The sequence below is a fragment of the Mandrillus leucophaeus genome, unplaced genomic scaffold (assembly GCF_000951045.1).
Source record: "Mandrillus leucophaeus isolate KB7577 unplaced genomic scaffold, Mleu.le_1.0 Scaffold148, whole genome shotgun sequence".
Lineage (NCBI taxonomy): Eukaryota > Metazoa > Chordata > Mammalia > Primates > Cercopithecidae > Mandrillus > Mandrillus leucophaeus.
In genome coordinates, this window is record NW_012101454.1 from 775,431 (window position 1) to 797,990 (window position 22,560).

Here is a 22,560-nt window from a genome sequence, read left to right on the forward strand (position 1 = left end):
TCGGGGACGCCTACCCTGGGCCTGGCCCAAGGTGTTGCCGGGGTCCGGCTCCTGAGCGGTCTGGGCTGGGGGAGACGCGCCAGACCAGGGGCTCGCGTGCAGGAGGTCTGACAGGCGGCCCTTGGGGGCATCCCGGGGCGCATGAAGCCCAAGGCCGCCTTACAAGGGGCATCGCTGCCAGGAGTGGGGTCGCAGGTCCTGCCTCTTAAGAGTCCGGCTCTTTAGCCTTTGTTTAATTTTGCCTCTGCCCTGTAAAACTCAGTCTGAGCTGTTGGACAGCGGCAAGGGCCGCCCCCATGTTCCTTTGCCAAAAGGGCGACAGCTGGCAAAAGATGCCTGTGGCCAAATGGAAGAGGTGCCACCCAGCTTTTGTGATACAGAAACGTTTAAAGACTTCGGAGTGCGCACTTTTTACAAAGTAAAGGCACTGGAGCAGATTCTTGGAAGGAACTTATGGGTTGACAGGCATAAAGGTGGGCAGTTGAAAGCAAATTGTAAGCAGTTTGAAAGCAGGCCTTGGCCATGGGTTTTGAGATTGGTGTAAAGGGGAAAAGGAAATATGACCTTATTTCAGAACGAATTATCTTTCAGTAATCAAGGGATATTTACTTGTCCTTGTTGATTGATTGTTTTTTTCCTCTGTAAAAATGCCACTAAGAGAGAGGCTGACAGGCAAAGGGAAATTAATAATGATAGGATCTTTTATTTTTGGCTCTTAATACTATCAAAGCCATTATCTGGACAGCTCTTGGTGACTGTGAGATTAATCAGTCAAGATGTAATATGTAATGGACAGGTGCAAATTAACGCTGTGCCCGTTTAACTTTACACCTACTTTGGCAAAATATCCATAAACGGGGTGCTGGAGTCTGAGCTGTAGTCTCATCCCAGGAGATCTTTCAAGGTGTAGGGCATTTTGGTCAGTTTTGCTGCTTTATTTCTTCCAGCTCCTGAGAATGAAAAATCTTATACTCTAGAGCCATACTGGGTGAACAGCTTTTAATATACTAAATTGATAAAAATATATAGATACTTTATAACCTTTTGGCCTCTCTCCAGATTACAGCCATATGACCTGGCAAGGCCTTGGTTCGTCTACAATCATGTAAAACTAGCAATGTTGATGCATTGATTTGTGGTAGTTTTGAGGAAATATTTCTTTTAACTACTATTAATCATTTTATGCCAATTTGGTGTAAAATAACCGTAATTTAATTCAATTTTGTGTATGTGATGGTAGTAGAAATTTTGTAACTACAGTACTGTTGTCCTAAGATAAACATCTAGTCCCCTGCCTTTTATTTTTTTGTGCTTTTTATCTTTTGATAAGCTTGGAATACTATGATTTTTAGATTATAGATTTCATCTTATCAAGATCTGTCATCAGGGAGAATAGAATGTCAGATGGGGACTTATGAGTCAGTGTAGCAATCTAGGATTGTTTGTAAAGCCTCCAGAAGTAAGTCATCAGTTTCCATAGGTACTTCAGTGCCTTGAGTGTGAAGCAGTACACCTGGTGTGTGTACTTGCCCAGACTGAATGTCAATAATTTGAACTGAAGACTTTGGGAAAAACAAACATCTTACCAGGAACATCTTAGCCATCCTCATGCTTTGGCAGTATCAAACTGAGTCAGGTGCAATGCCCTTCATACAAAGATAATCATACATTTGACTCACATTATAACTCTTTAGGACAGAGGTGGCCAATCTTTTGGCTTCCGTGGGCCACATTGGAAGAAGAATTGTCTTTGGGCCACACATAAAATTAACACTAATGAGAGCTGATGAGCTTAAAAAAAATTGCAAAAACATCTTGGATTGTTTTAAGAAAGTTTACGAATTCGGGCTACATTCAAAGCCATCCTGGGCCGCCAGCAGCCCAGGCCATGACTTGGAAAATCTTGCTTTAGAATAAGAAAGGATCTTACATCAGATGAAGGGGATTAGGCTGTGTATTTGGATTTTGAATGTGAGTGTGCTCAGGCAAGGTAGAGTGAATGCAGTTTGGATATACATATTCAGTATCTCTTGCTTTACAAACTGCCGAAAGTAAAGGAAAGAATTACCCACTACAGAAAGTAAAGCTTGGCAAATACTGTGTGCTAACATTGAGCGCTTATATGTCAGGGACTGTTCTACTAAAGGTTTTACATGTTTTAACTCACTTTGTCTTTATAACCATTCTATGAGGTAGATACAATTACCATATTTCACTCCCCCCTACTATTTTTAACATCTCTGTAATCAGGGCGAGTCTTTAAAACTTTGATTGCATGTCAAAGTTTAATTGGTAACATTTTTTTCTTACTATGACATAAAATAATCATGTGTCTTATAATCAATGGTCTTAGATTCAGTGAATTACAGTATTATTTCCATTTTAAATATGAAGCATGACAGATTAAATGAATCGCCTAAGGATACACAATGACTGAGCTAGGATTTAGATCCCCGTTAGTCTGTCTCATGCCTTATTGTCTTTCTCAGAGCTTCTTAGACAGTGGGGAGTATAGAAAATAGAGGGAGAAAGCATTTTCCAGGGAAGCATGGGTTAAACAACTTAGAAACAGTAATTCAGGCTGGGCACAGTGGCTCACGCCTGTAATCCCAGCACTTTGGGAAGCTGAGGCAGGTGGATCACCTGAGGTCAGGAGTTCAAGACCAGCCTGGCCAACATGGTGAAACCCCCTCTCTACTAAAAATACAAAAATTAGCCAGGTGTGGTGGCGGGCACCTGTAATTCCAGCTACTCAGGAGGCTGAGGCAGGAGAATCACTTGAACCCAGGAGGCGGAGGTTGCAGTGAGCCAAGATCACATTCCAGCGTGGGCAACAGAGCAAGACTCTGTCTCAAAATAATAATAATAATAATAATAATAATAATAATTATTCAACTTTGTTGTACCAGCTAAGAGTTTTTCTAAATTTTTTTTTTTTTTCCAGTCAGGAGGTAATTTTCTAAAAGTTGTTTGTGTAAAGCTTCAAAATCTGACCCGAGCCTACTTTTTGTTACCTATGTTTTTTCGTTATTTTCCCCAGATTTCGGGTTCACAATCTGAATGTGCTTTGCCCATTCACATCTCACAGTTATCTGATTTTCTCTGCCTGCAGTGACTTCTCTCTTGAAAGAAAGTATACGTTCTCCTTCAAGGCCTGGTTCAAATGTCACCCCCACAGCAGTAGGAATTAGCAGTTCAATTCTGCCAGCAACTTACACTTACTTATTGTGTTGTATTGTAATAATTGGTATCTGCCTACCCACACAGACTGTTGAGCTTCCAAGAGTATCTTACTCGTCTTTAAATCTTTAAATCATCAGACCCTAACACACAATAGGAAATCCTTAAATAACTGTGCATAAATAGATTTCAAAGTCCTTACTTCCTTTTATGTTCTTTTCTGGCTTTAATTGAATTTCATGTTCTAATCTCAATTTTAGAAAGTAGGCTTTATAAAATTATTAATATTATTTTCACATAATAGAATGACATTTTGAAAATAATTACTGCCTTAACTATACTTTTTCCAAATGTTATCAATTTCCAATATGGTGAATCTCAAAATGTCCGTTATTAGTTTGATTACAGGTTAAAAACATCGTTTCTGCGACAAATGGCCAATATCTGTAGCCTTAAGGATAGTTCCAATCTGGATAAATTTTAATTTTTTAAATTGATAAAGTTAACTTCGAATGCCTTAATTTTATTGAAATCAATTTTTTTTTTTTTAATCACTAAGCATGTTAAATGCCAATGCTAAATGATATTTGGTGTTCTGGAGAAAAGTAACTTGAAAGCTTCAGAAATTAAAGCAAGAAAGCAGCAGCTCTGGGTCTCTTAGCCTTTTCTTTCTTTGTGAGAAAGATCCTGATCTTTATGATACCACTTGTAATGAGACACTCCTTGCTTGTCTAAAGATAAATTTTAATGGTCATTTTCAGCACAGACTAAAGTGTAACTTGCTGTATCTTAGGCAAACAAAATGTTCTGTGGACCATACTGTAAACTTCATGATCTGATATTTTAATGGTTGGTAGTAGGAAACACACAGTTTTAGCAGGATGATTCAGTCTAAATTTAGGTGCAGTGTGCCAGAGATAATCTCTTCAAAGGAAAACATAAGTTGGGGTTTATATGGGCCATCAGATGTTTTCTTTAGTTGTTACATTTTATTTTTCAGTTTGTTTTTGTTTGCTTGCTTTTAAAAGTATTTTTCTATCACAGAAAAATCATGCATAAAATTCTGAGATTGTAGATTGACAAACCAGAATGCTTATACTTAAGATAATAGAATAAAGAGGAAGACAGCTATTCATCCAGGTAATCTTGGTGTTGGAGATAGCTGAAGTAGATAATTCTGTCTCTTTAGTTTCTTTGTGTGTGTGTGTGTGTGTGTGTGTGTGTGTGTGTGTGTGTGTGTTTCTTGCTTGATTTTTCTGAGCGCTTGGCAACATTTATCTCACATTAGTTGTATTAAAATAGCTATCAAAATTATGCTAGACAATTGAAAATAACCGAAGTTTTGTTTTGGTTTGTCTTTGGTAAATTTGGAAAGGAAAATATGTGACAACAAATATTTATATATAGTGTAAATATTAAAAAGGTGGCACATTATATTAAGATCTAGATTTACATTTAGTGATTTGATTTTTAAAAATTTCCTTCCTGAGAAAAGAGAACTTGTTTTAGAGTATGAAATTTTATGGAGTTTTTTCTGGATCACATTAATTTATTTTAATCAGGTTATAATAATAGTAGTAATTTATTATTACTACTATTTTTATTTTGCTGACATACAAAAAAGTCATTCTCTTCTTGCTTTTTTTGGTTGTCTACTTAGCAATCCGTTGTATTAGATTCTGTTAAAATAACTGTACAGTTCCTGTCTTTTGACTGGACCCCAGCGATATGATATAGACACATATGGATTAATTTCAGATACAAGTCTTGTAAAAAACATCTTTGCATTATGAAATGTGTTAAGCCATCATCAGCTAGCATTCATTAGCAAATTAAGAATTTCTTCCGTGGAAAGCTCAGTATTCTCTAAAATGCTGTGTTTATAATGCCTTTGGGTTAGTGACAACTTCAAATCTTATTTTGCTATGGTTTTGTTTTATTTTGTTTTGTTTTGTTTTGACACGGGTTCATCAGATTAGAACTATTGTTTTCCATCAGCTCAACAACTGATTAGCAAGATGTGGGTAGTAGTATTGACTGGAGGCAAAAAAAGTTGTTTGTATTTTAGACACGTTTTCTGGGGAGAAAAGACTGGTTGTTTTGAGATACTGGTATGGTGTTTCCATTCTCTATAAAAACATATTGGTAACCCATATAGATGCATAATCCCAGACACTGAAGTTTGATTAAGGTGTGTTTCTGTCTAGGCTTTTAATTAAAAGACAAAAGGCAAGTAACAACACCCCCCTCCCCCCAAAAAAGGGGAAAGGAGAAAGAAAACAGAAAAGAAAAAGAAGAAAACCTTAAAGGATTAATGCCTAGTTATTTACAACTTTTTTAAAAAATAGAAATGTTGCTAACTTTTAACTTGGTTTAATAGATTTAAAGAGAAATGCTATAAATGTGGAATTTTGGCCTTAATTTTAAACATTTACTAAAGGTTTTAATAAGATTTTACCATGTGGCCATTATAAAAGAATCCTACAAAATTGCTATTTGTAGAAAAATAACTTGTGTGTTTCTACAGTTCTCGTTTTACTCATCCTTAGTTATTTATATAGCTTAATTTTGTTTTTTAGAACTAGAATTAGTTTTTAATAATGGGGAAAATGAAGAACTAATTATTTGTAGTTTACTTAGAGACAGGTTATTAAAAAAATCTTTGAAATACAAAAAAACCTGGTCAGGCTGCACATACAGTTAACACAAATTTAGTAATTGATATCCTGCTTTCCTTAACCAGTTTCCCATCAATAAGATAGTGCAACATTTTAACTTTTCCTTCCTGTTCTACTTTAGAATTTATGACATAAGAAACAACAACACTTTCAATATTTATGCATATTTATCTTACATTTGTATCTTTTGTCTGCATTTTGGCTAAATAATGAGTAACTAGATTGAGAAAAGAGATGTGTTCTTCTACTTTAAATATCTTTGTGTCTTCCTTATCTCTACCCTGAAAAGCTCAATATCCTTTTGGTTCTGCAGTATTCTTCCTCCCAGACTCCTTAGCCTGACCTTAATTAAATGTCAAGTATAACTTGCTATTGACTATTAATAAAGAACTGGAGATTAAATAATATTTTATTATATCCCCATAATTAACCTAAACATCTCATTCTGCCCCCCACAAACCCCCACCCACCCCATTCATTTGACATGTTTGAGCTTAAATGCCTCCAAACTCTCTTTTAACCCCTTTGGTCATGTATATTTAGCTAATGTACAGTAAAATGTCTAAATGTGTAGAGTGACTCTTTGCCTCGGTTTACCTGGGACTGAGGAGTTTCCTAGTTACGGAACTTTCTGTTTAAAACTAGGTCTCCACGTATGCTGATGCACTATGTATTATAGTAGTTGAGTAGTTGAATAGGAAGTCATTTCCAAAGTCTTGTCTTTTATCCCTTAAACTTTTTTTTTTAAATTATTAAATTAGATAGAGTCTCGCTCTGTCACCCAGGCTGGAATGCAGTGACATGATCTTGGCTCACTGCAACCTCTGTCTCCCGGGTTCAAGCAATTCTCATGCCTCAGCCTCCTGAGTAGCTGGGACTACAGACGTGTGCCACCACATCTGGCCAATTTTTGTATTCTTAGTAGAGATGGGGTTTCACCATGTTGGCCAGGCTGGTCTTGAACTCCTGACCTTGAGTGATCTGCCCACCTAGGCCTCCCAAAGTGCTGGGATTACAGGTGTGAGCCACCGCGCCTGGCCTCCCTTAAACTTTTCTTTCTCAGCTAGAAGTAGGAGTGATATTCAGATGTAAAGGCTAATTTAAGGTTGAGATGATGTCCCCGGAAAGAAAACCTGAAGCAGAAGGAACTGCCAAAGCAGGGAACGTATCATTTAGGAGTTAGGTGAAGTATAAGCCATCAGTGGCTCTTGTCCTCTTGAATATTAATGTATTAATATTTACCATGTTTCTCATGAATGGGAAATATGAACCTGGACGGTATAGTGAAACATAGAAAACTCTACTTTTTGATTTCAAGGAACTTATATAGGGTCAAGATAGCTGATGTGTAAAATTTTAACTATTGTTTACGACACTGTTGTGTTTAACTGTTTTAGGCAATGATTCATGTGAATACCTTCTCTCAAGTGGCAGATTTCTTGGAGAGAAAGTTTGGCAACCTCACAGCTGTATGATGCATAAATACAAAATCAGGTAACATTTCTTCATTTTGTTGTTTTACTTTTTAGGATGGGTGGAGAGGGGTTGATGAAGCAGTACGTTTCTTCTCTATGCTGGGGTAGAGACTTGCTGACTGTGTGTAGGGCTGATTGCAAATGAAGATTTCCCTGCCCCCTAAAGTTTTAGGGAAAGGCTTTGGCCAATCTGCTTTATCTCAGGTGAGAGATAACTAGGCCTAAGGCAATCATCCTTGAGCAAAAGACTCTTGCTCTGGCACCTGGGTACCTATCTTAATGGAGTTTTTCTAAGGATTAAGAGATAATAGATATAAAGCACCTAATACAGTTAGAGTACATCTTAAACATGTAATGAATTGAGCTATTACAGAGAGTTAACTGATCATAGGTACGTGGAGTGGTAAGTTAAACAAACCTGGCCACCGGCTTATAAAGCAATATAATGGTATGTGTAGCAATCCAGTACAACTTTCTTCAAAAACCGTGTGCTTTGAAATGCCAATATGGCTGATTTTACTTATTTTAATTAATTTTTCTTTGTTGCTTTCAGTGAAGCAAAGAACTGCCTTGTAGATAAACATATTGCATTTATTGGAGATTCCAGAATTCGTCAATTGTTTTATTCTTTTGTAAAAATAATTAATCCCCAATTCAAAGAAGAAGGAAATAAGGTAAAACTTGTCTATTCCCTTCTGTAGAGTTGTTTTAGAAGTTAACCAACTGAATAGTTACAGGAGGAATGTGTCTCTCCAGATTGAGTAGGAGCTGAAAAAATTTTACTTTGATTTTCAGAAAGGTTGGGGAAAAAGAGGGATGACTTGCTTTAATGAGGAAGATGAGAAAAAGAAGTTGTGGCTAAGACATTGGCAGGCTTTTTATTATAATAACCTAAACTTTTAGTTTTCAGAAGTAATACATTTTTACCATGGAATAGCTTTTAAATTTCCTTAGAAAGAAGACAAAGAGAAAATATACCCCTTATTCTCCTGTTAGTATTTTTCCATACTTCTTTTTGCTCATCTCTTTTTTAAAAAAAAATACTAGTAATCTTTTAATATGTGCAATTTTATATCTTCCGTTTTTTCTTCACCACTTATTCATCATTATATAATCAACTTAAGTATCTTCTTAATGGCAGCATATTATTGAGTGGATATAATGTAATTTTACATAATTTCCCACTTTTTAAAGCTTTTTGTAGTTTTCTATTTTTTTGCAGTTAAAAAAGACATTTTAAATTACTTCTTTATGTGAAAACTTTGCTTTTTAAATTATTTCCTTAGGGTGGAATCTCTACAATTCAAATATTAGGTTAAATAACATAAACATTTAAAAATTATTAATTATGCTGCAAAATTCTTTCAGTTTATACTAATTAGCAATATATTTTGGGGCCTAATTTTCTGCAAACTTTCTGGCATTGGATGATCATACTATAAATTAAAACAGCAATGCAATAGTTTTCTGTTATTGATTTTGTTAGAAAATTTCTCATTTAAAAAATATAACTTTAAAAACTAACAAGGATTAATTTCTTTCTATAAATTAATTAGTTCATTATTTTTTGGTGAATTATCTCGTATCCTCTGTTTATACCTTTATAAGTGATCTCAGATTCTAATCATGGTCTTCAAATACCATGTGATTGCGAGAGGGGAATAGCAAAGGGGGAAAGTAGAATACAAGAAAGTAGAGTACAAGAGTAGAGGGGAGTAGCTCATGAATTTATGAAAATCTGCCTGTGGTAAAGAGTTGAAAACTTAGAGGCTTCATAGCTAAGTAGTTTTTAACATAGTGATGATGATACCAGGTCCTAAATCTTTAGCAGCTATTCCATGTGAGAATGAGAATAATGGAAACAAACGATACAGTCAACTTTTCATTTTATTTGCTATCTGTATTTTCCATTTGCATTTATACATACGAAATTATAGAGAAGACTCAAAACTATTTAACATGAAATTATTACAATTTAAAGTGAAAATGTTTAATAAACTTTTATTTTTAATAATTAAAAAAATTATTTTTAATAGAGATGAGGTCTCACTATGTTGCCCAAGCTGTTCTTAAACTTCTGAGCTTAAGCAGTTCTTCCACCTTGACCTCCCAAAGTGCTGGAATTACAGGCATGAGCCACTGTGCCTGCCCAACCTTTAGTAAACTTTTGAAAAGTAGAGAGATTTCTGATTACTATGAAGGTTTTAATATTTCTTGGTTTAAACTTGCATGACTTTCTAAAAATTTGAATAATCCATTTGACAACAGGTAGTTTTAAAAAGCTATAATGGTTTAGTCTGCAACCAAAAGTAGATACAATATGGTACATTGTTCTTGAGCCCCAGTTACAACACTTAGGTTTCCAGTTTTTAGAGTCTAAGATGCCCAGTTATCCCAAGATTATCAAACGAGATATCAGACAAGATTAATTTATATGCATTTAAAAAGAAACAAAGATTGTGTGTCCCGGTCTTAAAGAGACAGTTTTCAAGAAAATATTTAATTCAAGCTGCTAGTGGAGCATTTGCCAAATTATATGTTACCTTGTCTCTGCACACCTTGAGGACAGAAATTACATACCATCATTATTATTTTTAAATATATTTCTTGTGCCTAGCATAATCTGGCATATTATAAAAGCTTATTAATTTTATTTAAAGCCTGCTATGGGTATGTCTGGGTAGAATAGAAATATTGAAGATAATTCTTTGTTTGAATTTGGTTTATTTTCTGTATCGAGGCAAATTTTTTAAAAAAGAGACCTCAGAGGTGAATTTTTTCAAATTATGCTTTGTGGGAAACTAGTTCTGTGAGAAGCTTTGGGCAAATGAATTTGGGCAGAGCTAGATATCGTATCTCCCTCTTAGATAGTTTTAATTTAGGCTGGGATATTAAAAACTTGAGAAGTCTTATAATAAAGAAATCCATTTTGTGTTGCTTCCAGCCATAGGGCCGACTGGATACTCTGGGGACTCCTTCTGCATCATACCAACTGGAGCCTAGGTTTAAAAAAATATTGTCGATGGGCTGAGTGTGGTGGCTCATGCCTGTAATCCCAACACTTTGGGAGGCTGAAGCAGTCGGATCACGAGGTCGAGATGGAGACCATCCTGGCCAACATAGTGAAATCCCGTCTCTCCTAAAAATACAAAAATTAGGCCGACTGTGGTGGCTCATGCCTGTAATCCCAGCACTTTGGGATGCCGAGGCGGGCGGATCAACTGAGGTCAGGAGATCGAGGCCATCCTGGCCAACGTGGTGATACCCCATGTCTACTAAAATGCAAAAAATTAGCTGAGTGTGGTGGCATGTGCCTGCAGTCCCAGCTACTCGGGAGGCTGAGGCAGGAAAGTCACTTGAACCCAGGAGGTGGAGGTTGCAGTGAGCTGAGATCAAGCCACTGCACTCCAGCCTGGTGACAGAGTGAGACTCTGTCTCAAAAAGAAAAAAAAAAAGAATAGTAGCATTAAAGTTCTGAAAGTAAGTTTTAACCCAGAATTGTATACCTGGAATTAAAATTTCTGCATTCTTGAGATGTATTATAGGACATTCTCAGATATATGAAAAGAATGAGGGTTTACTATAAAATAGACTTAACACTAAAGGAATTTCTGAAGGATAAACATCAGGAATGAGGGAAATGTTCAGAAAAAAATTATCTGAAATACAAGAAGCAATGGTTTAAGAAAATAGTAAACATGTATATAAATCTCAACAATGTATAAAATAATCTCTTTTGCAGTTAGTGAAAAGACAGAACTAAAGAACTGGCTAATAATAGCATATATATCAAGGGTAAATGATCACAAAGTGTTCTAATGTACTCTATATTCTCTAAAATATTGTGTTTTTTAAAAACTTAAGTTAAAGATGCACAGTAAAACTTCAAGAATAAGGACCGAAAGAAAGAATAGAATTAGGATGTATACATTTCAACCAAAAGAATAAAAAAATTAAGCAAAAACTAAACCCATCTAATGCCAAATGTATTTTATACATATGCATACACATGCATATACCATACACATATATATGATATACATACACACACATATTTATATGTCTATGTAAAAAGCTGTTTTTACATATATTATACATACATGAAAAAGCTACGTATATGTGGCAGGAATAGAAATTAAAAAGTGAGATGATAAAGCCGGGTGCTGTGGCTCACACCTGTAATTCCAGCACTTTGGGAGGCCGAGGTGGGTGGATCACGAGGGCAGGAGATCAAGACCATCCTGGCTAACACAGTGAAACCCTGTCTCTGCTAAAAACACAAAAAATTAGCTTGTGTGATGGTGGGCGCCTGTAGTCCCAGCTACTTGGGAGGCTGAGGCAGGAGAACTGCGTGAACCCTGGGAGACGGAGCTTGCAGTGAGCTGAAATTGCTGGAGTGCAGCCTGGGTGACAGAGTGAGACTCTATCTCAAAAAAAAAAAAAGCAAAAAAGTGAGATGGTAATAACATTTATAGTCAAAATAAATGCAAGTAGCCTAAACTTATGAGCTAAACACAGATTTTTCAGATTGCTCTTAAAGAGAACTTTCTGCTGGTTAAAAAGACATACTTAAAATAAAAAGGACATGAAAAGGTTTTAATTAAAAATGAAAAAGGATTCACCAGATAAATACTAAAGAAAGTTAAGTCATATTAGTATGAGATAAATAGATTTTAAGGCAAAAGCATTTTCAGGGATACAGAAAGTCACTTTCTAATGGCAAAGAATTCAGATAACTAAGATTTTAAACTTATAGGCATCTAATAAGTTAGTCTTAAAATTTATAAAGCAAAAATATAACTACAAGGAGAAATTGGCAAATTCTCACTCATAGTGGGAGAATTGCATACTGCTCTCAATTAATGATAGAACAAGCAAATAAAACTAGTAAACATACAGTAGACCATTAACATGCTTGATTCTATAACCTTATAGCTCAATAATTTAGAAAATACACTTTACAATCAGGGAATATGTTTGTTTCAAGAATGCGTGGAACTTTTGAATTATTTTTATTTTTATTTTTCCTTTTTTTTTGAGATGGAGTCTTTCTCTGTTGCCCAGGCTGGAGTGCAGTGGTGCAGTCTCAGCTCTGGTTCACGCCGTTCTCCTGCCTCTGCCTCCCCGGTAGCTGGGACTATGGGTGCCTGCCACCACTCCCAGATAATTTTGTTTTTGTATTTTTAGTAGAGACGGGGTTTCACCGTGTTAGCCAGGATGGTCTCGATCTCCTGACCTTGTGATCTGCCCGCCTCGGCCTCCCAAAGTGCTGGGATTACAGGTGTGAGCCACTGCACCTGGCCAACTTTTTGATTTTTAATGTGTGTTACACCATTAAACAAATTCCAACAATATCAGAGAATTGGTGTCATTCTTTCTTTAAGTTACTTTATATCAAACTTAACCTGGTAAAAATTCTAGAAGCCTATGGTAAATGTTCTTAATGGTGAAATGTCAGACATATTTCCATTAAAATCAGGAAAAAGACAAGGATGTTCATTACTGCTGCTTCTATTCAACATTGTATTAGAGATTCTAGCCAAAAAAGATAATCTAAAGATGTAAGGATTGGAAAGAAATAAACTTAGGAGTTCATATGATACTATTCTCTACATAGAAAATCCCAAAGAATTTATGGAAAATTTACTAGAAGTAATAAAGATTTTAACAAGGTAGCTGATTGTAAGATGTACATACAAAAATTGTGATACCTCAACAAAGCTTTTAAAAATTAACACATATCTACATGCCAACAATGTAGAGTTCTAAAGGCTTTTAAAATATATCATGTGCAATGGTAACAACAACAACTATATGTTACATAAGAATAAACAGCAAATGTGGAAGATCTGTATGCAGAAAAGCCATAAAAATTTTTTGGAAGACAGTTCCAAATGACATAATTAGATGGAATATAATATACTGTTTCCTTGGATGGGAAGACTCAGTATTGTAAAGATGTCGGTTATTGCCAGACTGATCTGTAGGTTCAGTGTAATTCCAATAAAATCCTAACAGAATTTGCTGTGGAACTTTACTAATGGATTCTAAATTTTTTATGGAAGGGCAGCAGACCAAGAATAACCACAACAGATCTGAAAACAAGGCGGAAAGGATTTGTTCTACAATATCAAGATTTAATTTTACCTTGTAGTAATTAAAACAGTGTGGTATTGGTGTAGAGTTAAACAAATCAACCAGTAGAATAAAATATAGAGCTCTAAAATAGAAACTTCCATATAAAATGACTTTAAAAGTAACAGAAATGCCATAGAAGATCCCTGGGGAAAAGAAGGTCTATTCAGTTAATGGTGCTAAGGCAATTTGCACATGGAAAAAGTTGAAATTGGATTCCTACCTCACACCATCGAGTAAAATCGTTTCTAGATGGATGAGTTTAAACTTAAATATGAAAGTAAAAAATTTGAAACCTTTAGAAATAGAAATAAAATGTAGGAGAATATCTTCATTATCTCAAGGTAGGGAAACATCTCTTACATAAGAAACAAAAAGTGCTAAGAAATAAAAGATAAATTCACATACCTTAAGATAAAGAGTATCTATTCACCAAAAGATACCTTAAAGAAAAAAGATAAGCTACAAATTGAGAAAAGATAATTTACAACATACATTCAAGAAATGTCAGAAACTGCAAATTAATGAAAAAGTTAACCCAGTGGACAGAAGGTGGGAGTCAGGGAGTATGGCCAGGCATTTTACTGAAGTAGAACTGAGATTTTTTTTTTTATACCTACTATAATGGCAGAAATTAAATCTGACAATGGCAAGAAGTATGAAAACAGACCAGATGTATTAGGCTGTGTACCAGTAGATGTCTTATAAACTGCTAGTGAGAGTGTAAATTGTTATAAATACTCCAGAAAATAATTTGCATTATCGTTTGATGGTGAACATTTTTATGGCTTATGGATCTATGGAACAATTAGGGAAATTCTTACTCTTTTCTTAAGAGACATATCCAAGAAGACAACAATTAGTGCTTTTTATAATCTAGATAGTAATGTATCAATTGACCTGTACTCTACAAAAATAGTAAATATGATACTTGATATTAATAAAAATAGTATTGATAAAATAAACTGATATGTACAAATTTTTAAACGCTAGGGAATGTTCCAGGTTATATGAGATTAAGAGATTTGACAACTAAATGTAACACGATTTTAATGGAATTGTAGATTAAAATATAAGAGTTTTAGAAAGGATATTCTTGGGAAATTGGAAAAAATTGAATATGGACTATATATTAAATGAGATAATATTTTTTCAATGTCAAATTCCTTATGTAAGAGAATGTTCTTAGGGGTATATACTTAAAGAGAATATGCTTAAGTATTTAAGGGTGAAATGTTATGACTTCTATAATGAACTTTCACATAGTTCAGCAAAGGAGAAAAACTATAGAATATATATGTGCAGAGAGGAAGAAAGGTGAAGCTGGTATAGGAAATGTTAACAATTGGTAAAACGTTTTGGGCATTCATTTAATTCTGTCAGCTTTGCTGTAAGATTGAAAATTTTTAAAATTAAAAGTTGGAGAGAAAACTGACAAAATTAATATATATCATTTAAAGATGCATATTTATGTGACAAAAACTATAGAAAGTTTTTAAAAACAAAGTATAAACACACAATTCAGGAGAGTGGTTTACTTTGGGTGAAACATGGAGTTAAGATAGGGAAAGGACCACATAGGTGGTTCAGTGTGTTGACAATGCTCTGATTTGTATCATGGATTCATGAGTGTTTATTTAGTTCTACTGTGCTTTGTGATTTGCATATATGTGACTTTTTTGTATATATCAAACGTTATATTAGAAAAGGAAAAAGAAGAAAGAGATAGAGTTGCATTAACTACTCTATGCAAAGTAAGGCAAAGAAAGTTCATGACATTATTTTTCTGAGGACACATTTTTAAAAGGTTGAAGATGCGGTAGAAGGAGGAAAACACCTGTGTGATTTTGTTTGACCCAGTATATCCCAGATCTATTTGACCAAAGAAACTTACCTTAAAGTTTCATTGAATTAATAGTCTCAAGACTCCTTTTGGAAAGTAATGTTTTAGAAGCACCAACAAGAACCTAAAAAGTTAACTTGTTGATAGAACAAATTTTGTTTCATGGAGATTTCAGTATAAATACTATTTGTCTGTTTGAATTAATGAAAACATTTCAATTTTGATTTTAACAATAGAATTAGCTTCTTACTGACTACCCTTACCCCTTTCCCACCTAGGATTTCTAATTCTGAAAGGAATGCCATTCTTTGTGTAGAACATTTGGTTATAAGAAGTTGTAGTGTTCACGTTTCAATTTTTTCTACAAATGAACTATTTATATGCTGTTTTCAGAGTGAAACCTACAATAACCTAGAGTCATGTTCATCCATTCCTGTCAGTCAGGGCCTATACTAGTACACTGGTGAGAATGGACTAGGTGTTGCTACACCAACAAACCGCTCTAATGTCTTAACAAAACAGAAGTTCTTGCTTAGAGTTGCATGTCCTAGGTGGGCTGGCGAGAGGCTTTGCTCCACATAGTCATTTAGCCGTTCCTACTATTGGAATTTTTACTGTCTTCTAAAGTACCTTGGAACATTTGGCTTCCTTAGTCGGTGCATCAGTTAAGTTAGAGACCAGAGAATTGCCTTGGGAAATTCAACCTGGAAGTGGTGTATGTCACATATATCCACATTGCATTAGCCAGAACTAGCCTTGTGGCTCTGCCTAACCGGAAGGGACTCGGGAAATGAAGGGTAGCAGTCCATTTCTGAGACAAATAGTAATACAAGTGCTGGGCACAGTGGCATATGCCTTGTAATCCCAGCACTTTGGGAGGCTGAGGTGGGTGGATCACGTGAGCTCAGGAGTTCGAGACCAGCTAGACAACATGGCAAAACCCTGTCACTACAAAAAATATTTTTAAAAAATTAGCCAAGCATGGTGGCGTGCACCTGTGGTCCTAGCTACTTGGGAGGCTGAGGTGAGAGGATTGCTTGAGCCCAAGAGGCGGAGGTTGCAATAAGCCAAGATCGCACCTCTGTACTACAGCCCAGGCAACAGAGTGAGACTCTGTCTCAAAATAGCAAACAAAAAACAAATCAAACAAAAAGTAGTAATACTGGGACTAAATTGGAATCCTGGCAATCTTGGCAAAAAGGTAATTTATATAGACATGTTTATGTATTTGCTTGTTTGCTGTTGAAATTTAACTTTGAACTATATCTTAGATGTTGAAAATCACATGTAGACAATTTAACTAATGTCACTTATTTTGTTATGTTCTATCTTGGTTTTTTCCCCTTTGGGTAGAGTTTTTAGATAATTGAGATTTGGTGCTTAAAAATAAATCAAAAATATGCATAAAAATAAATCAACAAAGCAACTAAATGGGGCATTATTTATATAAATTTAATCTATACATTAATGTTTCTCTGTCTCCTTTTATGGCAGCATGAAAATATTCCTTTTGAAGACAAGACTGCATCAGTTAAAGTGGTAAGTTCATGTAATAGTAAGCTAGATGTTACAATGTTGAAACTATATTCTTTGGTTAATTGAACATCCTAAGTGTATTTCAGTGTATTCTTGAGAGTAGATAAGAATATTAGGATAGTGGAGTAAAAGTTTGTGTGAGTTGTTTTATGTAATGGTCTCAAAATTTTATTAGGAAAGAGTAATCTTGCACATGAATTCAAAACCAGTATGCGTTCTGGATTAATGTCTGTAAAAGAATATGTGAATTTTCTGAATTCCCAATCATTAAGAATTCAGTGAGGATCAAGACAAAAATGGCCTTGACCTAATGAAGATTGCAGGTTTTTATAGTTCTCTACATGCAAATACAAGTGGGACAAGCATGGCAGAAAAGAAAAAGAGGGGCAATGGGAATGTACAGAGCAAGGAATTGAAAGTTGTTTTCCTCCCTGCAGAAGTGATATTTTAACTGAGCCTTCAAAAATAAGTAAGAGTTAGGCAGGCTCAGTGGAAGAGTTTGTGAGCATTATGGACAGAAGGAATAGTATGTGCAAAGTCCTAGAGAAAAAGGAGAACATAGAGCATTCCAGGAGCTGACTGAGTACCGAAAGGGAGAGCAAGGGTACAAGTAGCAGGAGACGCAGAAGAGACAGGTGGAGATCCTGAACCTTCTTAGCAATTTATAGTGTTTTAGATTTTATTCTCAAGGCAGTAGAAAGTCTCTGAATACTTAAGCAGGGGTGTGGCAAGATCAGATTTAAGTTTTTAAAAGATTGCTCTGGCTAAAATGTGGACAGAGGTTAGAGGAAGACAGAAGTGGATTCAAGGAGAACTATTGTAAGACTCTTGGCAAATTAAGATAGGAATTGAAGATGTATTGGACAAGGTAGTGTTTTACTTTTAAGTACTCTATAAGAGAATGTTAATGTTTATTCTGAATGGTGGAATTAAGAGTTTCTTCGACTTTGTCTTCTAACATTTCTCTTTTAGGATTTTCTGTGGCATCCTGAAGTTAATGGTTCTATGAAACAGTGTATCAAAGTGTGGACTGAGGTCTGTATTTAAAAATCTTAGGGCTTTTTTTTTTTTTTTTTTTTTTAAGCAACCAAATTTTAAAAGCCTGCAAGCATATATTTCTTCCCTTTACTCACTTGTCCCACTCTCCTATATTTTATACCTGCCTTCTTGATAGCAACTAAGCTGCGCTGCACTGATTCTAGCACTTTATTGAGAAGAGAACGTGTTGATCCAATATCTCTGCCCCATTATCACCGTTCTAACCATAAAGCAGATTATGTTTATACCAGACTTTCCATATTTAAACTCTTCTGTTACTGCTGTAGTTCAGCTGATTCAAACCCAGGTAATCTTCCCAGCACAGTGTATATTCTCTTGTGCATTTTTCTGTTTTCTCCTTCAAACTCATGCCCAGATACTTCAGGAAACTTTTGTTTATTTGTTTTTATAGCCTTTTTTTTTCTTTTTATTATTATATTTGTGACCTAGCAGGCAAGACCAATATGTTTTAGCTCATCATGTTTGGAGATAAATTAGATGTAAAGGTAAGCATACTATTAACCTCAGAAAACTCCTAAGTTCTCACAAGTCCATTTTACAATCTGTGTAGTAGTTTCCATACAGCCTTTTGTCAGTCCTTTAATTAAACCTGTATTCTTTCCCAGAGACATTTGTATTTCAGATGGATAAAACAATATTTAATTTTATTGACTTTGTTTTGTTTAATTAATTGCCCTGCAACAGTTTTTTGGTTTGGGATTTTTTTCTTCACAATAAATATTTAGTATTACAACCACATCATACAATAAATAGGCTTTTGTAGGATCTTGTGGGAACCTAGCTACCATTTCTAACCTTGTTTCTTTGAGCAAATGTTTTCCAAAAAACAAACATGTAGACGGCTTCTGGAATTCAAATTTCTGGGAAATTGAGGTCTACAGTGCGTTTTGGTTTTGTCGATATGTTTTTAAATGTCCCTAAGTGTAGAATACTGTTCCGTGTATATTTGAAATGATTTAAGCGTATGGTTCATATTTGTGCTGGACTGAAAATATATTTATTAAACTAGTAGAAATTCATAATTAAACATTAATACACTACAATTTGTAAATCCTACAAGATCACAGAAAACCTTTATAGGTTATTTACTAACCTGGAGATATATTACATATCCAAAATTTCAATTCTCATACATTTGTTAAAGCTAGTTTTTGGAGCCTTAGATTCTGTTGTAAAACTCATTATGGTTGTTGAGAAAAAGGAAATATTTTATTCAGGTAGATGACCACATGGTCACCTGAGATTGATTAGTTGATGGTTTTCAGTGTGGATGTATGTATTTGCTTTTTACTATTTCCGTAGTAAACTGCTAGATCCTGAGGATTTGGAGACCCACATTTTTGTTGTTAATGTACTATTGCCAGCTTTGTGCTGAGTAATAGTAATGTGGCTGGGAATTAGCTCCAGTCTCAGCCTTCAAGGAATTTGTAATCTAGTAGATGGTGACTTACTGATGAATAACGACAAAAGAAGGCAAAAGCTAACACAGAATTGAGCTCAAAGGATTATGGAAGCACCGTGAATAGAGACACTTAGGACAGGAGGTGATGAGAGTATTGGTAATTATCTAAGAACATTTTATAGAGGAGATAATATTTGAGAACTATGAGTTAGGAAGAAGATGCACTTATTAACTAGAATAGCCTTTTAGAAGCCTATAGGCGTAAAAGCAAAGTTGAATTGAGAGGACTCTAAGTAGATTGTTATTCCACAGATATTTCTATATTCTAGGCACTAAGTTAGACACTGTTGATACGTTGGTTAACATAGAGATCCTCCCCTCAAAGAGCTAGATGAATAACACATACACTTAAGCAATGTGACAAGTGCTAAAATAGGAAATGTAAAGGGCACAACAAACAGGATTACAGAGGATAGACCATAAGTGTAATTTTTTTTAAGTTTTCAAAATTAGTTTTCAGATAAAGTGGTCATGAAGGTGAGTGTGGGGAACGAGAAGTGGGGTTATTTCCTGCAAAGGAAACAGCGTGTGCAATGATGCTGAAGATGGAGTATAGCCTATTCAGGGACTTTCCAGCAGTTTTAGTGGAGCTGACATACAAAATGCTTCTTTATGTGTGTTGGTTTTGGTTGTTCTTTTCATATGCTTCATTTTACAGGGAGTTGACAAGAGATGAGGAAGCAGGTACTACATTATGAATGATATCCTAAGCCATATTGGGGGAGTGGATTTATTTTATCTGTTTTTTAACTACTTCTAAATACTTCAGGGTGTATTTTCTGATAATAAGTACATTGAATTGAATTGAAGTGGAGAACCATTGAAAGTTTTAAACAGGAGACTGATGTGATATAGTGGAAGAGTGGAAGGAAATTAGGCTGACTTGTAAAGAAACTGGCAGTTGAGATGTAATTCTATAAGTGAATGGAAGTCATTAAGTCTGAGCTATTGGATGGATTTTGGGAGTCTTGGTATGGATTGAGGTTATATTTGAAGTTATTTGAATGGAAGAAATTGAATAGGCAGAGAATTTAGAGATTCAAGAGGAGAGGGCTTTTGAGGAATGGAATTATCAAGGAGATTCCGAGAACTGGCAGTAAAAGGAGTAGGAAGAAAACCAAGGGAGGAAGGACTGTAAAATCACATACAGGGGGAGGTAAGCATTTTAAAAGATGGATAGTCACCAGTGTCACCTTCAAAACTTGCTAAGGTGGAATGAAGCTACAGCGTTTGGCAATCCAGGGTTCGTTAATGGGCTCATGGGACAGTTTTAATGGATAGTGAAGCCCAAATTCAAAGCATAAGTTGAGGCATAAGTGAGAGATAAAGAAATTGGCATAGTGAGGGAAGTTATCTTTCAAGTAATCTGTTGGTTACAGGTGTGAGACAGGGTTGAAGGAAAACTTTTTGAGGATAAGGATGATTTAACACTTTTAAGTTGAGGGAAGGAAAGAGAGTGGAGGAGGAGGACAAGATTGATACTATGAGAGTTGGAGGACATAATTCATGAATCATAGCTCCAGAAGTGAAAAGGGAGGGAATGTAGACAGAGGAAGGCATTAGCCATTGAGAAGAATAGAGACATACTTTCTTTACTCTCTTGTCAGGAAGATAGCTGCGGGAGTATAGAGAAGTTGTAAGAATGAAGGAAGGAGGGCAAGAGCACACTTGTTGGATGAATTTTATTTTCTCTACGAAGTTTGAGAATTAAACTTTATGCTGAGAAGGAGGGCATGGAATGTAAGGTTTAGGATAACCAGTGTAAGTTTTGGGAATGAGAAAGGCACCTAGAGATGAGGAAAAAATATTAAAAATTTTGTATTCACTAAAAATTCTTTAACAGTGTAAAATGAAGCATGCTAAACTGGAAATGGTCATATATCTAAAAGAAAATTGATTTATTTTGTTATTTTTCTCTATTTTTGTAGTGTTTTACATGAAGCATGTATTACCTTTATAGTGAAAAAGTAACTGTCATTTTTTACATCAGTCAATTTTTTGTTACTAAATTTCATACTTGTTTTTAATTGTTTCTTGTGTGTATGATTGCAATATCAGGTCTTTGATGATTCAGAAGTCAGAAAGTTCTGACTTACCTGGCAGGCCTCAGCAATATCCTATTAGCCATTCTGAGTCTGTGTCTTTGTTTTATAAGAGATATATAATATCATCTTGCCTGCCCCACAGGGTGGAAGGCAGGAATCTATATTACAATGAGATAAGAGAATGTACTTAGTAAGTTAGTAAGTACTATAAAGTACTATATACTTGTTATGCTATATATAACATATAGTTACTTACAAATATAATTGTACTATAATATACTATTGCTATATATTATACATAGCATACAGTAGTCCCCATTTATCCATGGTTAATATGTTCCAAGACCCCAGCATGTGCTGAAACTATAGATGGTACCAAACCCTATGTGTACAATGTTTTCTCCTATACATACAAATGTATGATGAAGTTTAATGTATAAATTAGGCATAGTAAGAGGTTAACAGCAATAACTAATAATAAAATAGAACAATTATAACAGTATCTCAGCATTACTATTTTTGAGCTTTGGGGTCATTATTGAGTAAAATAGGGGTTACTTTAACACAAAGATTGTGATGCTGTGACAGTTGATCTGACAACTGAGATGGCTACTAAGTGACTAATGGGCAGGTAGCATACAGTGTGATACCCTGGACAAAGGGAGGATTCACATCCCAGGAGGGACAGTGCAGGATAGCATGAGACTTTATCATGTTACTCAGAGTGGCACATAATTTAAAACTTAGGAATTATTTATTTCTGGAAGTTTCTATTTAATGTTTTTGGACTTCAGTTGACCACGGGTAACTGAAACAGTGTACACTGAAACCATGTGTAAGGGAGGGAACTACTCTAATTTGCGTTTGGCGCAGGTTTTTAGGGATCTCTACTTGCGTTTTTCTGCATGTGGTCTTTAATAATTATTGGTTTATTTTGTTAAATACGCATTGGATTTCACTTTCCCAGAAGATTGTTTTGGCACTGACCTTGTATTTTATTTAACACTTATGCTGTGTACCCTTTAGGCTTCCATGATTACCTTTTAATTGACTGACATAATACACTAGTGCTTTACTCTAAGCATTTTACTCTGAGTGCAGAATAATATTAGGTCATGTTAGATTTCAGTGGTGCTTTTTTTTTAAG

At 35.1% G+C, this 22,560-nt stretch overlaps 1 protein-coding gene across 1 annotated transcript in view; it reads left to right on the forward strand.

Moving 5' to 3' along the window:
* Positions 1 to 7,255: 7,255 nt before the first annotated feature.
* Positions 7,256 to 22,560, forward strand: part of CASD1 (CAS1 domain containing 1) — a 47,833-nt gene continuing 32,528 nt past the window's right edge. Inside the window, exons 1-3 of the mRNA XM_011974673.1 lie at positions 7,256 to 7,352; positions 16,806 to 16,850; positions 17,820 to 17,882. Coding sequence (XP_011830063.1) covers positions 17,853 to 17,882 — 30 coding nt within the window. The 5' untranslated portion in view covers positions 7,256 to 7,352; positions 16,806 to 16,850; positions 17,820 to 17,852. The remainder of the gene's footprint in view (positions 7,353 to 16,805; positions 16,851 to 17,819; positions 17,883 to 22,560) is intronic.